We start from the raw sequence: 15,402 nt of genomic DNA, 5'->3' as shown, positions 1-15,402 counted from the left end.
AACTGTTTCAGCCGGGAAATGTGGGTAAGACATATAGTGCAAAGCAATTTATAAAGTGAATTTTCTCTCTTTATACCTTTATATCTAAATACTCGAGTTTACTTCAGTTGAGATGAAATCCTATTAGTCAAAGTGACTTTCGGTGCAAAACTATAGAAATTCTTTTGATTAAATATTTCGTCCAACACTTTCTTCGGTTTCGGTTTTTATAGAATTTCTGAAATTTTACTATAATTGGTAAAAAAGCTATCTTCATGTTGACTTGAAGCTGATTTAAGTTTATAATAAATGAGAAGTATCTGTCGAAATCTTCTTTAGGCATCAATAGAGATTATCAATAAAAAGTAGATGAACGAAAAAAGCATTCCTATATGTTTTTATTCTAAACTACTGAAGGTAAGATGAAAATTTTTAAACAAATCACTTTGACCTAAATAAACCTGTTTTTTTTTTTTTTTTTTTTAATGCGCAGCCACCTTCGGACAGACGTAAAATACAAATATAGGCACGTACAAATCACATACAAATGTATATAATTTTGATTTTAGTAAATACCTTCTATTATAATAAGATATTCGTTTATGTGCTTGTTATTAATACGACATGCCGAAATAGAGTAGCCAGTTTCTCTTTCATAATTTAAATATTTGAAATTATGTTTCTGCGATCGATCCCTGAAAAGCACTTTACTTTATTATCCTTTGTATGTAATCCCTTAAAAACAGCAAGTGGCTTTCCATTGACAAACTAATTACACGTAACTTATTTTTTACGTTATGACTAACCTGTCTAATTTTCATTTTTCCAAAACCATTCAGTACTAAAAAAGAAAGCATTTGCTTATGGACTATTTCTCTCACAATTGTCAATTCTGTATGGAGAAAAATGAATAGGATACACTATTCGCAAAATCATAACTCTCCTGCCATATCCATTTTATGTTGACTTGAAGCTGATTTAAATTTATCATATAATAAATGAGAAGTATCTGTCGAAATCTGCTTTAGGCATCAATAGAGATTATCAATAAAAGGTAAATGAACGAATGTATGTGCGTATATTTAACAATATACCGCCATAAGTCGTTGATGTACGCTGTGCTATTTAGGCATTATAGGCCATTAACTGTTTTGTTTCCCGCCAATCAAATCGTACCGCCACTCCAGTACTTTGTGTCTATTCTCCCCTACTCGTAACGCACTTTCCTACTAGCACTGTTCGACCGTGGTACAGCGCCCCTTCTAGACGCTTCGCTCGAGTCATCGTTTCGCGCCAAATTATTCAAACTTCGTCTTGGGTTGCCAGACTCCCTGCAGCCCGCTAACAGTGGCGCCACTACTCAAGATTTCGTCTCGTTTCGTGTCATTCTAGCATAAGAGTCTTGTCGAATTGTCATCCTTCGATTCGACTTCAATCAGCGAAGTGTTTTGGCGTTAGCGTGTGTACGTGAACAATTCAAGTGGTGTCAGAATATCGACAATCTACTCAGGTCGTCCCGCTTACTTAACGGCCTGGCCCCTGCCTGTTCCGCCATTAGCAGTCGTGGTCTCTGGATCGGCTGTAGAGGTTGAGATCGGTGTCGGTACCGAGGAATTGACGAAAGTGCAAATGGCTCTCAAACGCATCAATAAAGTGAGTACATAATTGTGCCGTGTTGGAAGAAAGTAGCCAGGCCATGGGCTCAGGCCCATGACGTGGAAACGGGGGCCCGAGTGGACGCGCTGCCTCATAAAATCGTTTGTCGCATTCTAAGCCTTGCGGACGCCTTTCCGTGTGTATGGGGATACGGGGCTAGATAGCTGCCTGTCTGAGTGCAGCCTGTAGCCAACAGCCAGCCAGCCAGCCTGCCTGCTTGCCTGCGTAGCCAATGTCTATCCAAGAAGTCATATATGGGTTGGTACCGTGTTACAGTCTCGATATAGGGGGCTCGTTACAAAAATAACCCTGTACCTCTTCGATCAGCAGTGATAACCAATGGTCGCCCACGCCGTTCTCCTGAAGCCCATGAATTCTACTATGTATCGTACGCTAACGGCAGGGTTTCTGCGAAATCTGCCTGGAAGTAGAATGGGGTAGTAGTGGTGAATACTATACTCGGATCCCTGTTGTGGTCCACTTAACAGACATGTCGTAGCAAAGTACTTGAATGACGGCAGCAGCAGCAAGCACCATCAGCAGGAGCAACAAACCCATACAACACCCACTAATGCGAAATTACGTGGTTAGTTAATGATTGGTTAATCGGTGATTGCCGCCGCCGCCGTTACTGCTGGTTTGCGTCTGGTTAGCAGAGTCATCCCGGGCGGCCGTTTACTGTAATCCCATATCGACCCATAATCGACCACGATCGTGTTCTGCTGCGTCGCATTTCGCTGTTGCAATTGCCTCAGATCGTTCGTTGTTAGAGACGCTAAGATGAATCGAGACACTAGACGTAAAAAACAGAAACAACTATGTGTGAAACTTGTGTGTGAGTTTGCTACTAATTCTAATCGGATGACTGTTTCTTCGGCGTTTGATTACGTCCAGCACGCAAAGTATTTCTTATGTGTACAGTATACAAGTAGGGGGTCTGCACCATTGTTGCGTGGTGCTTTTAACCTCTATACGATGGTCCGTTTCCAGCGATTCTTAGCGCACTACTGGACTATGATCCCGGCTTCCTACTGATACAATTTACGCCTGCTAAGCCCATAACCAGTCCATCCGAGTGCGGGAGATGTCCTGTGTCGGGGGCTGACGGGCCCCTCATTTTGCTTGCATGGCCCTTATCATAAGCTACGACGTCGTCCGATGGCGAGCTGCTGCAGTTAGTGTCATTGCTGCTTCTGATTCGATCGGTGGTTTACTGCTCCATCGCTACCTCCCTGGTTCCGCTTGATGTTTCGTGTCGGACAACATCCCGTGGTCGACTCCATCGCAACATGCGGCCTGACCCTCAGCGTTGATTGTTTCCTGAAAAACCCGTCATGGTCGTTGGCGGTGGTCGTCCACCTTTAAGAACTTGTCCTTTCTGATTTGTGCACTACGTTGTACAGACTACAGTCTGTTTAGTTCTCACATGTTATTGTCCTTTGTTGTTGGGCTGCTGCTGAGTCTCCTCTGTACTTTAGTGGGTAAAAATACAGATCAGTAGGCGAACTGCAACAACCAGTACTACGTCACGAGCGTTTTTTTATTCGTTGTGAATTGGTTAGGGGGAGGGGGGAGGGGGAGGGGGGGATAGAATTCGTTGCATGTGTAGGAGTAGCAGGTGGTGAACTGGGCTGGGGAAATTGTGTGACACCGAGATAATCGCCAGTGGTCGCCTGTATCGAATCGAGGTAGCAGTTAAATGGCGAAGTATGCTCATGCGATTGCTGTTGCTGATGCTAACGGCCTAGGTTGCGGGACGAGGCCAATCTCACTGCAGCACGAGCACGTGATAAACGTTCGTGGGGTGGGTGGTTGCTAGGTCACCTAAAAAGGAAGCAATTTCTTCAAATACGCAAACCAAGCTCAAAGCTATGGCCACCATGAAAATTCATAGCGAAACAACAGTACATCTACCACGCTGAGTTCTGGGTGCAATGAAGCATTGACATTCTTTGCTTGCATTGATATACTTGCTTGTATTGATAAACATACTATTAGAGACAGTCGCTACCGATGGGTAGAAAATAATGGCTAGGCCACCATCGGGCTGCCTGTTGCTGTTAAACCCTGACGAGCTTAATCGCTTGGCCAGTCACCGCGACTAGCCTCGATCAAGCTCCTAAGCGTTGTTCCAAGCGTTCCAGTTGAGTGAGGCTAAAAGAATGGTGTGATATGTTTGTTAGTTTTTGCCGCCGTCTACGGCCGCCCGTCTCCCATAGCCGTCGGTAGTCTTTGGTGGTGGGTGACGTTACGCTGGCGATGCAGCTAATGCTGCGGTGACGGTGGTTCTTATCGCTACATACGTTTATGCGCTGTTTGTTTCGTAACTTAAGCTGAGCATTGCCTTAATCAGACAAAAGAACTGTGACAGAGTAGTGACAGTCACCGATCATGGTGCTGGTCTATCTCCGATCCCGGCTGCAGTTCGAATTTCTTGACTAGTTACTGTTGCTGATTTGCATTAGACATAGGTGGAAAATCTGCTGATTTGCGCAGATCAGAATACATGCGTATGCTCCGTAAGTATGCACGTGTAGCCTAATCAGATTATTAATCTGCTGCACTAGCTAGCCTCTGTGTCTAGTTTTTGTATAGTCGAGGTCTGCTCAAAAAAGTGGTGATGGTTATACCATAAACCAAAACGATTATCATCAGCGCTATCATCATGTGGTGGCACAGAAACTGTTAATGCAGATGGCGACAACAACAGTAATCTAGGCGGCAAACAGTTCGGTAAATGAGAAAACTGCGACGCAGTCAATTAGTCACGAAAGCATCATTGCACAACGGCACCTGTTAGTGGCATGATATCAGTAATATACTGCGCGGTTTTGCTCCGTTCATTCCTACACGGTCGCAACGATCTGCGAAGTCTGTTCCCAGACAGGGCAACCATAACAACTTGTGCCGCGTGTATGTAATATCGAGGTAGTTGTATTATAGTTTCGTTTGCAACTTCGTAAATACCAGTTTATCGATCTTGCCTCTCTGCTTAGACAGTTTTGTTTCTATCACTGACCTCTAAATGGTTGTTCGCTGCTCGTGTTGTAGCTGGCAAACGCAGGAAAGCTTTCAGCCAGTATTTGATAAAATAATGAAAAACTAAAAGGTTTTATCTCTCATAAGAGATGTGACTACAGCATTGTGTTTGCGTCGTATTGGCAGCGGTATATTTTTATAATTATTGTTAATAATATATAATCTTTTATACATGAGGTAAGCGATTAATTGCCGCTGTGCCAAAGCCTGCTGGCGGGCGACAGTATTTAATTTCTGCTTATGCAGGTGCTACTGTCGCTACTGGTGTTGTGGCTGCTATTGGCTTTGCGGTCTAGAAGGCTGTTCCAGGGCGGCGTCTGGACGACTGGCTATTTGCCGGCTTTATTTCTGTGATAACCATGGGTGTCTCCGGTTACCTATAGTGCTGCTGGTCGATCAGGCCAAGCATGCGGCTCATCTGATGACACGCACCGAGCTGCATGAAATCGCGGTCAGCATGTCGAATGTCGGCTGTTCATACTGTCAAGTTGTCGATTTCCGGGTAACGGGATAGGTGAGGAAAGTCATGCTTCTAATAGTATGTTTGCGTGTTTCGTATGGGATTCGTACGCGGTAGTGTCTAATTTAAGTTAAGCGTTTTTAGATCCGCGTCCCATCGTTTTGATTTAGTCCTCCTCAGTCATACATCAACGAGACGGCGTCGCATGACGAATAAAGGCCACGATGGTCACGGCACGTGTGACAATCATGATCATGTGACGTTTGAGAGGTTGTTGTTTAATCAGTTTTAGCTGATGAGGATTCGATGGAGCTGTTCGTGACCTTTCAGTAGGTAATTCCACTATGTTATCTAAGAAACAGGTACATAAATTTGAGTAGATTTTGGTACTAAGGGGTATGTCTTAATTTGACGAGGCATTTATTTGGATAATCTATTGGATTCAGTGTTGGTATTAGCCAAGATTAAACTAAGCATCTACCAATACTTTCAGATTAAACTAAGCATCTACCAGTACTTTCAAACATGCTAACGAGCTCCAATGGAACGAGTTGAAGTAGCACAAGTAGCTTCTGGCCGAGCAGGGCATTAGATACAGGTTACATCACTACAAAAGACGAAAGGTTCATGGGCCAACTCCGTGGGTATGCTACTGAAACTTTATGGCAAAAATGAACATTTAGCGGGAACGAACCAATCGCTTTGCAATGCTAAGTGGCGGCTACTTTTCCTGTAACAGCAGCAATACCTGATTATCGATTGTTTCGTCTCTCCTGAATGAATTTGAGTCCTTTTTAGTTATTCCAGGAAGGGCCAGGCAGCAACTAGCTCTAAAAAGCAGTACGACTCCTGAAGGGAGCATCCCAGAAAATATTGAACAAATACGTTGTCATCAACATAGAATACTACTCCTTTTAAAGAGATACTTATTTTACTTAATATATTAAATAATGAGTCATTCGACTTCTACGTTAAGACTAGCGCAAGACATTGATTGACACGGTTGAGCCGTGGAAACACAATGTTAGATGCGCGCGGAATTTGAACCTTTTACCAAAGCTTGGTAATACACAAATGCGTTACCACAGCGGCAGTATTTCACGGAGACCATTTAAATGTTGGTAGTATACGACACAACAACCTGACGCAGCGTGAGATGATCAGGTCTTTCGCTAATACATACAAAGAAACACACTGATCCGACGCTTCACTATCAAACGTCCGCCAGTTTCACACTTTAGGTTACTGCGTTATATTCCTTGGGATGTATGTATGATTCTCATCCTGTATCACTGGTGAATTCCTAACTGATTAGAAATTGTATGTGTTTTTCAGGAATTGTTGGACCTAGGCAGGGATCCGCCTGCCCAGTGCTCAGCCGGTCCCCTTGGAGAGGATCGTAAGTGATTCGTTCGTTGATGACAGTTATTTCTTTTCACCTGTGGATGGATGGATGGATGATTCTCGTGAAGTGTTTTTACCACCTGAGTTACGAGTGCCACGTACACTTTAATTTAATTGGGAGTTATCTACGTTTTACTCAGCAGTGAATTTACGCCTCTGGAATATCTAGTTCATGGAGCTGGGTTTGTTCTATGAAGTTATCCAATTAGCGTATTGTTGTCAGCGTACCCATCGTAAACGCGTAGCTGAAAACAACCACGGGCATTTCCGCAGTATTAGTCACAGCTTCTACAAACGAATTTTGTATTTTGTAGCCGTTATAGGTAATCCTCGTAAAACCCTCAGTTATGTGTATGCACTACGTTTGTGGAAAATCATTTTCCTTTAAAAGAAATCTGTTCATTTAGTAGGACTCGAAATGTCGGATTTCTTAGAAAACTCTTACGAAAGAAAAACTTATGTTGTACGGTGTCGTGGCCGTGAAGTACGTGAGAAGGCTCCAAATAGAATAAAAAGCACTAACTTTACAAACTAGCGCCAACATGATCAGCAGTTCTTTTTGATATATATATATGTATATTATTCGTAATATTACATGTGTATGACAAACGCCTTGAGCGACAGCAGTAACCATTTAAAATTGCCTCTATCACAATTTAAATGATCACATCATGATGTGCCCGTACCCTTTTGAAACTGTTATCTGAAGAAGGCTTAGGACCAGCTCAAATCACAACTGAGCGTTGTGGTAACATTGTAAATGAGGGAGGGAAACTTAACGGCAAAGCTATTGTTTATAGCTCGACGTGGTCGTCGTCCATTGTCAACGAAGTGGCGATGTTTTCCTATAAATTACAGGCGCTGCCCTTTCGTGTGCGACATGCGTGCGAAATTTTCTCCTTTCCGAGTTTGACACGTTTAACGAGATATGAGATTTAGACCAAACAGCCAAGTGATAGAAATAGGAATTCCGTTAAATAAATCGAACTTGTCTTATAAATAAATGGAGTAGTAAATGGAAGTATTCCGCAATGCTAATTAATTTTTGACAGTTGTTACAGCGCTGTTTAAATATGTAATGTAGGATACTTAAGAAAAGGTACCAGCGAAGTTTTCTGGGATTTTTTTGGAGGCACAAAGGTAAAAGAAGGTCTATTGGTTTGCTTCCGTCACAAATAGACCCTATCTACAGCGTAATTTTCTACATTAAAACAATGTTCGTACCGACTATAACCGATATATGCTAATGTATATCTCAATGCAATATAACTATTTAAATGATCGTGATCAGATAACTGTTGATGACAACGGAGCGAAAGCCACTTCACTGAATTCGCTATGTAATGAACAGGCAGAAGTTAATGTTGTCGCATAAGTTTTTCGGGGATATCGTCATATTTTGACAGGATGTACACATAACAGCTCTTTTATTTTAGTTATTGTTCTCGCCCCATGTAATTAAAGCCCGCTACCGACGACGTGAGGGATTAAGACAGCGTGAGAAGGCATGCACACATTGTATACACATGGAGTACTTGGTAGGTATAAACGAAATCTCGTCACTTGCTTTGTCCGTACTCCATAGGCAAACATGGTCTAAAGGCAGATGCTTTCGATTGCCACTACTTCCGTTGCACAACATCTTTTCAATTGGACTAAAAATGGTTGTGTCAACCGTAGATACCTAGATCTACACCATGAGTTAGAAACCAGTCGAGTTAGTTTGCTAACCGATTACGTGCTAATCTACCTTAAGCTTACCTATCTGGGCAGGTCACGGATAGTTCTACCTTTAACTGTTAATTGAGGAATAAAATGCTACATATTCCCATAGTATGTGATGACCGTGGCAAATTTCGAGGGTGTCAAAGTTTCCGTTGTGCTAAACCCAGTATTATCTCGCTGTGATCCCGTTATATAGAATCTGCTTAGTTGCTTAAGCTGTCCTCGACTATGCCGCAAACAGGTTTGGATCTAGTTAGGCTAATGTTTTTATCCGGTCATGATCACGATGAAGTCAGTCACCGCGTCGAAATGACGTTTAGGCTGGAGTAGGCAGAAGATTAAGCGATAACATGTTTTAGAGAACACAAAAAAACAAAGACCAATGAGAGGCAGCACTGAGCACATGAAGAGGTAAATATTCGTCTGGAAATTGCGCCGTACTTGTGCGTGTTATATAGATAAAATGTAAGTGAAAAAGCAAGTTATCGACTAAAGAATGAAATCAAGTAGAACAATTGTCTAGCGAAAAACTTACTGAACGGTATGGTTACTTCTGTTTAGAGCTCAACATTCCAGTTGCTTATAGTAATTTATTAACATGGTCAGCGTGTGTATTCAACTAGAATTGTTGAATATTCACTGAAATGTGTAGTTTATGGTGAAGTAACGTTCGTTCTAAGTGAATCACAAACTGGAAGCATTCAGGCAGCTATTTAGAATGTAGCCACGGAGCCGGCAATGAAGCCGTGAGGTCTTCCACTTAAGCGTCACGTATTAAACTCTTCCGCGACAGTTGTGAAGTGCACAATCGGGGCGCCTAATATGAGACTGAAAACTTCTTCACTCTAGTCGAACATTATAGCCCGTGATATAATTTCGATTAAATATCGTAATACGAAATACACATACCCTGGTGTACTTCGTGTATCGTAAAAATTGTAAACAAAAACTGTTCCTTGGAGAGTCATCGTATACTGCGTTCAATGGTCTAGTTGTATGATCAGCCTTTTTACTTGTATCAGAACCACCTGTTTTGCACAAACTTCTATTCATCGAATGTGCACTGGTCTTAGTATCTGGTATCAATGCTTAATCTAAACTTGGATATTATTCAGTACTAATGATATTATATGCATTTTTCTGTTACTTACAGTGTTCCACTGGCAGGCTACAATTATGGGACCAGTAAGTACTTGACTACGACACTGTTTTCTAATTATATAATTTTATCCAGGGTCAATATTACATCGTAAGTTGCAAGCATACTCACATCTATGAGTTATTCCATTTAGCTTTGTGTGAATATAATTATAGTTAATTTCTAATAGCTAGTTAACTATACATTGTTTTACTGAAGGATTGAAATAATCAACGGGATATCGAACTCTTTTTATAATGGTACTTTTAAATGAAAATTAAATCTGCTGTTAATTAAGATATTATGATACGGCGTAGTTATATTGTTAAAGTTAGCTCAATCTAAAAGAACTATAGTGTCTATGCGTTGTATTGGACATCACATCGTTATTCTATTACTTTGTATGTTCTTTCGTTCCTTTCATATTACGTGAAGGAATAGGCTCACTTCCTACATAAAGTTTGTCTTAATTATTATATTCGTATGTTATCTTTTCTCTTTTAACCTATAGTAGTTGAGCTTATACAAAACATAATTTTGATCAAGACCACTGATTTGTTTTGTTACGATTCGATTCCAGCCGGACAGTCCATATCAGGGTGGAGTATTTTTTCTCACAATTCACTTCCCCACTGACTACCCATTCAAACCGCCCAAGGTAAGGGTTATGATTTTAAGTGCGACTTTATGGCATATGACCATTTATTTCGGAAGTTTTGATTTCAATCAAGAGATGTAAATGATATAGAATAAATATAAAATAGAGGAATATCGTTCGATCGTCTGCGCCATTTAATATTTATGTCGTAGATTCTCAACTGACTAATTTGGATCTAAAACGAACTGATGTCTACGTGCAACAAATTGTATATAAATCTGTTTACTCTTATGCATACAGACTTCTAGCCTTAATCGCGTATTCATGATATTAGATTGTCGCAAGCAAATCCGACGAACTTCCGAACTTGAAACTTTTGAACTAGACGTGAGTGACGAGTAAAAACTGGCTGAGTTCAATTTAGAAATTTGTTTAGAAGAGAACATCTTTTGCGTCTCCAAACGCTCAATGGCTAAGTTTTTGTCCTCGAAAGGCATAGCGCTCCGGACATTCAGCGATGATTGATGAAGACATTAGGCAATATGAGAAAGATCAATACGTGAACGGTGTAAACGCTTCAGGAACGGAGATTTTGTTGTGTTGAAGACCAACGAGTAGGTGGACGGATGTATGGACTTAGAGGAGAAGAATGCACTACCACAATTGAGGCTTTTAACGAAAGCAGGGCTTGGAATTTAAGGAATTTGTCGGCCAAAATTAGAATTTTACGTGTGACGTGTGATAAAGTAACCCAAATAGTGAAAATGCAGAACTGAGCAAAAAATGAGTCCCGTGAACTCCAAGCCAGTTGAAAATTCGTGTGGTATATTCCACGTGCAATTTGCGAAACTTGAATAACAAAATAGCCCCCCTGGAGCATAAGACCGCTATAGACAAGACATGGTTCAACCTTTACTACAAGCTGGAAAGGAATCCGGCAAGAGAACGGCGTCGCCATAAAGATGAGTTCGGTGGAATGATTTGAGTAGGCTCAGACATAAGGCGTCTACTACTAAGAGATACTTACCGACAGTAAAGCAATGGATGCAGCACGCTATCTCAAATTCCTCAAAAGACTCATAGACCTTTAACACGGCAATCGAAATCACACAATCTAGTTACTCCATGACAACGCTAGATTTCACCGCCATGCCTAAACTACTTCCTGGATGGAATACCCAACGTTGGCTTTAAGCCGCTTATTCTTCCAATCTAGGTTCGTTTAACTACGGGGCTATCTATACCCAATAAAGGGCAAATGATAGGCAGGCATATCCCAGTACCAACTTTGAGGGGCCATAGATAAAAATTTCATATGTAATTGAGCGCGAGTGGTAGGTATATGGCTGTTCAGAAGCTGCCGAAGCGTTAAAACATTAAAGAAAAATAAAGGAAGCAAATATTCTTTAATAAAAATTATCGTTGTACCCCAAGCAGTTCAAAAGTCACTCAGTTTTTTAAATTTCGAAGTCGTCGAGTTCGCTTCTCACAGCCTAATAGTTTAAATAATTACGTCATTATGCAGTAATAATCTACAGTTTTCATGAATTATTTAAAAGAAAGGAAAAGAGTAACGTTATAATAATGTGATGTTGCATTATAGATATTACATGGAGCAGCTTATAGCAGTGACGATGTAGTGCTGATCTAAGTTCCGTGTCCCATTATCTTAATAGGCTATAACAATAATTGTGTTATACAATAATAACAAGCACAAATTAGTGCATCTAACGTTTTTGCGAAGCGATAAAAGTCAGAGAATAACCTTTTTCCGTTATTTGCTCCTAATTTTTTTCATAGGTGGCATTCACGACGCGTATTTACCATCCCAATATCAACTCAAACGGCTCCATCTGTTTGGATATTCTTCGCTCGCAATGGTCGCCAGCGCTCACCATTTCTAAGGTATTATACATTACTATGTGTCTATTAGAATTTCGATGTCATATAACATGTAGTTAATGTATCCTGTTCAACTTAACAGCAGTTTTACAAACAAAGATAAGGTGTGTTAATCCATCAGTAATTAAGCAGCTAGTACAATATTATTGCTTCGTTCATAGTTAGTACACCGCTTCTACGTAAAAGGTACGCTAAGAGTAACGTAATTTGATTTCGCTTCTAATAAAGCGCACGAGCAAGTGCTTCGTTTACGTGATAGGCTGAAAAGAGACCATGGGCTTAGATGAGCATCTCGGAGGAATCTCTCATATAGATAGCTAAAGGATCACGCACATACGGTAAAAACCGCCGATCAATTATGCAACTGGCTCGGGTTAAGGTTTCGAAATGCCAAAGGCTAAGTTTGGCCCGATGCTTAAACTATATCATCTGCATTTGGTCCAACTGCGGCGTTAGTTATTAATCTGAACTAATAGTTGTAGTTATGTCGATAGATATTGATTGTGACAAATCAGTAAAGTTAGTTTTATTTGTAATTTCACATCTAAAGACATAGTGATTAGGCCGCTTTTAACGACAGCCCATTGTTAAGTCTTTATAGAAAAAAAACGTTGTTTCTCTAGGTCACTTTATCAATCTTCTCTTCAATAATCTATCCTATCCGGTCTCCTTTTACTGTCATACATATTTGTTCTATTTTCTTCTTTTTCAGGTTCTCTTGTCGATATGCTCACTGCTGTGTGACCCAAACCCGGATGATCCGCTCGTTCCGGAGATTGCTAAAATCTACAAGGCGGATCGGGACCGCTATAACGAGCTAGCACGAGAATGGACCCGAAAGTACGCGATGTAAACAAGCCACATCCTGTTGAGAACCATAGAAGCCGCAGCAGACGACACCTAAAAGACCGCTGCTGCTGCAGCTGTTGCATAAAAGTTGAGCGTTTGTTAGATCACCACCATCACCACCAACTACAACAGTAACAAAACAACAAGAACATACGTAAATAATAATAATAGTAATAATAATAGTAATGACGACAGAACACAATGAAGAAAACCTCAACAGAAAAAAATATTATCAACAACAATAAACAATACCAGCAACTAATATATATATATACATATATATATACATATACATATATATATATATATACATATATATATATATATATACATATATATATGTGTGTGTGTGTGTGTGTCGACGCATGTGAAGGAGAATCACAGGAAACGACGACAATACAGCTTCCGTACCGAGCCACTGGGTGTCACCTCGTCGATATCAACAACAGCCAAAGCTGAATTAACAACTAGGTCTTGGGGGCCAGGACCAGCAGGGCCGTGGTCGCATGATAGTTTCGTAGTAGGAACACTGTCGGAAAACGCAAGACGAGAGAAAAGGCGCAATGAAGGTGTGTCGAAATGAGCAGATGTGTGCGGAGTTGTTTTAATTCTCATCAAATGAAAATGAATAACAGCAGCAACAACAACAACAACAGAAATAATAATAATAATATTAATGACGACAAAAAATTAGCAGTAAATATAATAGTAATAATAATAATAATAAAAAAAATATATATATTTATAATAGAAATAGTAATAATTATGAATGAAGACGTTGATATATGATAATGAAATGAAACACTGATAGAAACGAAGCAGATGGAAATGATGATATAATGCTTGTTATCGTGATTATGATTTGATGATGATACTTAGTAATGATCATAGCGGTCGACGCTATATTAATGATGAAAGACTTAAATAATTATATTCATACCGATGCTATAGTATTATCAAATTAACTAAAATCATGTACCGAATTGATGGACCATTGTCGACTTCCTCTATTCAAATTAGTACGGTTAGGTTTGGTGTCTGCCGCGTACTCGGAAGCCAATCGATCACTGATAGATGATGCTCTCTTAAGAAAAAAACTATTCTGATAGGATCAAGTGAATTTTAGCTTTCCCTAGCATGCGCACTTTGCCCCTGATGGTCAAATGACGGCGAATTTAAGTCTATGTTGCAGTTTCTTTCCGACCCCAACCCGGACGAGGGTGGTACGTAGGTGAAAGATTGCTTTCTTTATTGCAAAACGAATGGCTGCAACTAGCTGGTAACAGCAGCGACAAAAAACAGAAAAGTGGTTACAGAACACAAACAGAACACAGAATCACGCAGGTGAAATAGACCGGAAGGTAAACAGGGAGAAAAGCGAATAAGGAGTAAAACGATAAAAAAACAACAAAAATACAAAATATTAATGAAAACCATTAGCCATTTTTCTTTCCTTCAACGCTGTCAAGATGCAAATGTAGGGGTAATAATGGCTCACAATTGTAATGTCTATGGTATATGATGAGGACGGAGAATTTGGTCATCATCGTATTGCTGCCTAATCTAACAAGTGGAGGCAGCGACCTAGAATCACGGTCATTGTTCCTGTTTCTTCTCCGTGTTTTTGGCAGACGGCTTGCGGGCAAAGGCTAGATCAATATGCTGCGCGGCCTGGGTGCACTTTTTTCCTCCTACTTTACACAACTACCATGAATACATACTAACCTTAGTTCCTTTCGCGTTACGTCTGCACTTAGAAAATGCAGGTACACGACGGAGGGGTCGATAAGTAAGGGTTACTTTAGAAATGGGTTTATGAATCATAATAACGATGTGCGAGTGAGAGAAAGATACCAGGATAAAGAGTAAGTTGAAAAGTGTGAGAGGTATGAAAAAAAAATTAGAAAATAATAAGACGAGGGCTATGATGATGTTTATTAATGATGATGGCTATTATTATATTTAGTAGTAGTGGTAGAAGTAGTAGATATGACAGGCGTCTTTTATTGCTGTCGCTGCCTTCGACTTACTGCTAGAGGAGTTCGGATACTAATGATTATAATAATAATAATGATAACTATTAATAAATATAGTTAATATAGCAGGGGCAGTTTGGAAGGGAATAATCAGGGGAGATCAGGGAGAGATGAACTAATGGAGGCTATGGTGAAGAAAAACTAAAGGTCGAACGCTTTTAGTTACTGAGCGACAGTAGGCCCTTTGGCCTATAGCAAAGGTCTCCATAAAGACTATAGTACATGTTGCCGCAGACGAATGTTATAGCACGATACGATATGTTTAAACAAAAAAGTACTAGAGACGAAGCACATAGTAACATATAAATGGTACACGTTCATACATGTAGCCAATGACACCGAACACGTAGCGAGAAGACAAACGGCGTATACACACAAAGACACACAGACATAGAAACACTCGGACACACATAGACACAGATAGACACACACGCATATACATACAGACACACACACACACACACACACACACGTATAGAGACACACACAAACACACACGCATAGAGACACACACACACACACGCATAGAGACACACACACACACACACGCATAGAGACACACACACACACACACGCATAGAGACACATACACACACGCACGCATAGAGACACATAC

General features: G+C 40.4%; 1 protein-coding gene across 4 annotated transcripts in view; it reads left to right on the top strand.

Moving 5' to 3' along the window:
* The first annotated feature begins 1,359 nt into the window (after positions 1-1,359).
* The window catches only part of eff (ubiquitin-conjugating enzyme E2 eff), a 16,192-nt gene continuing 2,149 nt past the window's right edge, over positions 1,360-15,402 (top strand). Inside the window, exons 1-7 of one of the 4 annotated variants that reach the window (XR_015319851.1) lie at positions 1,360-1,632; positions 6,470-6,533; positions 9,417-9,448; positions 9,982-10,059; positions 11,800-11,904; positions 12,614-12,837; positions 13,124-14,183. Coding sequence is in view for 1 of the 4 variants with exons in the window: in XM_022787708.2 (XP_022643443.1) it covers positions 1,609-1,632; positions 6,470-6,533; positions 9,417-9,448; positions 9,982-10,059; positions 11,800-11,904; positions 12,614-12,754 (444 nt within the window). In the remaining 3 variants the exon portion in view is untranslated. Of the gene's footprint in view, positions 1,633-6,469; positions 6,534-9,416; positions 9,449-9,981; positions 10,060-11,799; positions 11,905-12,613; positions 14,184-15,402 lie in introns of those variants that run through there. The other 3 variants (XR_015319852.1, XR_015319850.1, XM_022787708.2) reach the window with 3 other exon arrangements.

The sequence above is a fragment of the Varroa destructor genome, unplaced genomic scaffold (assembly GCF_002443255.2).
Source record: "Varroa destructor unplaced genomic scaffold, Vdes_3.0 BEIS01000001.1, whole genome shotgun sequence".
NCBI classification, from domain to species: domain Eukaryota; kingdom Metazoa; phylum Arthropoda; class Arachnida; order Mesostigmata; family Varroidae; genus Varroa; species Varroa destructor.
Note: the sequence above shows the minus strand (reverse complement) of the source record. Positions and strands in the feature narration are given on the sequence as shown.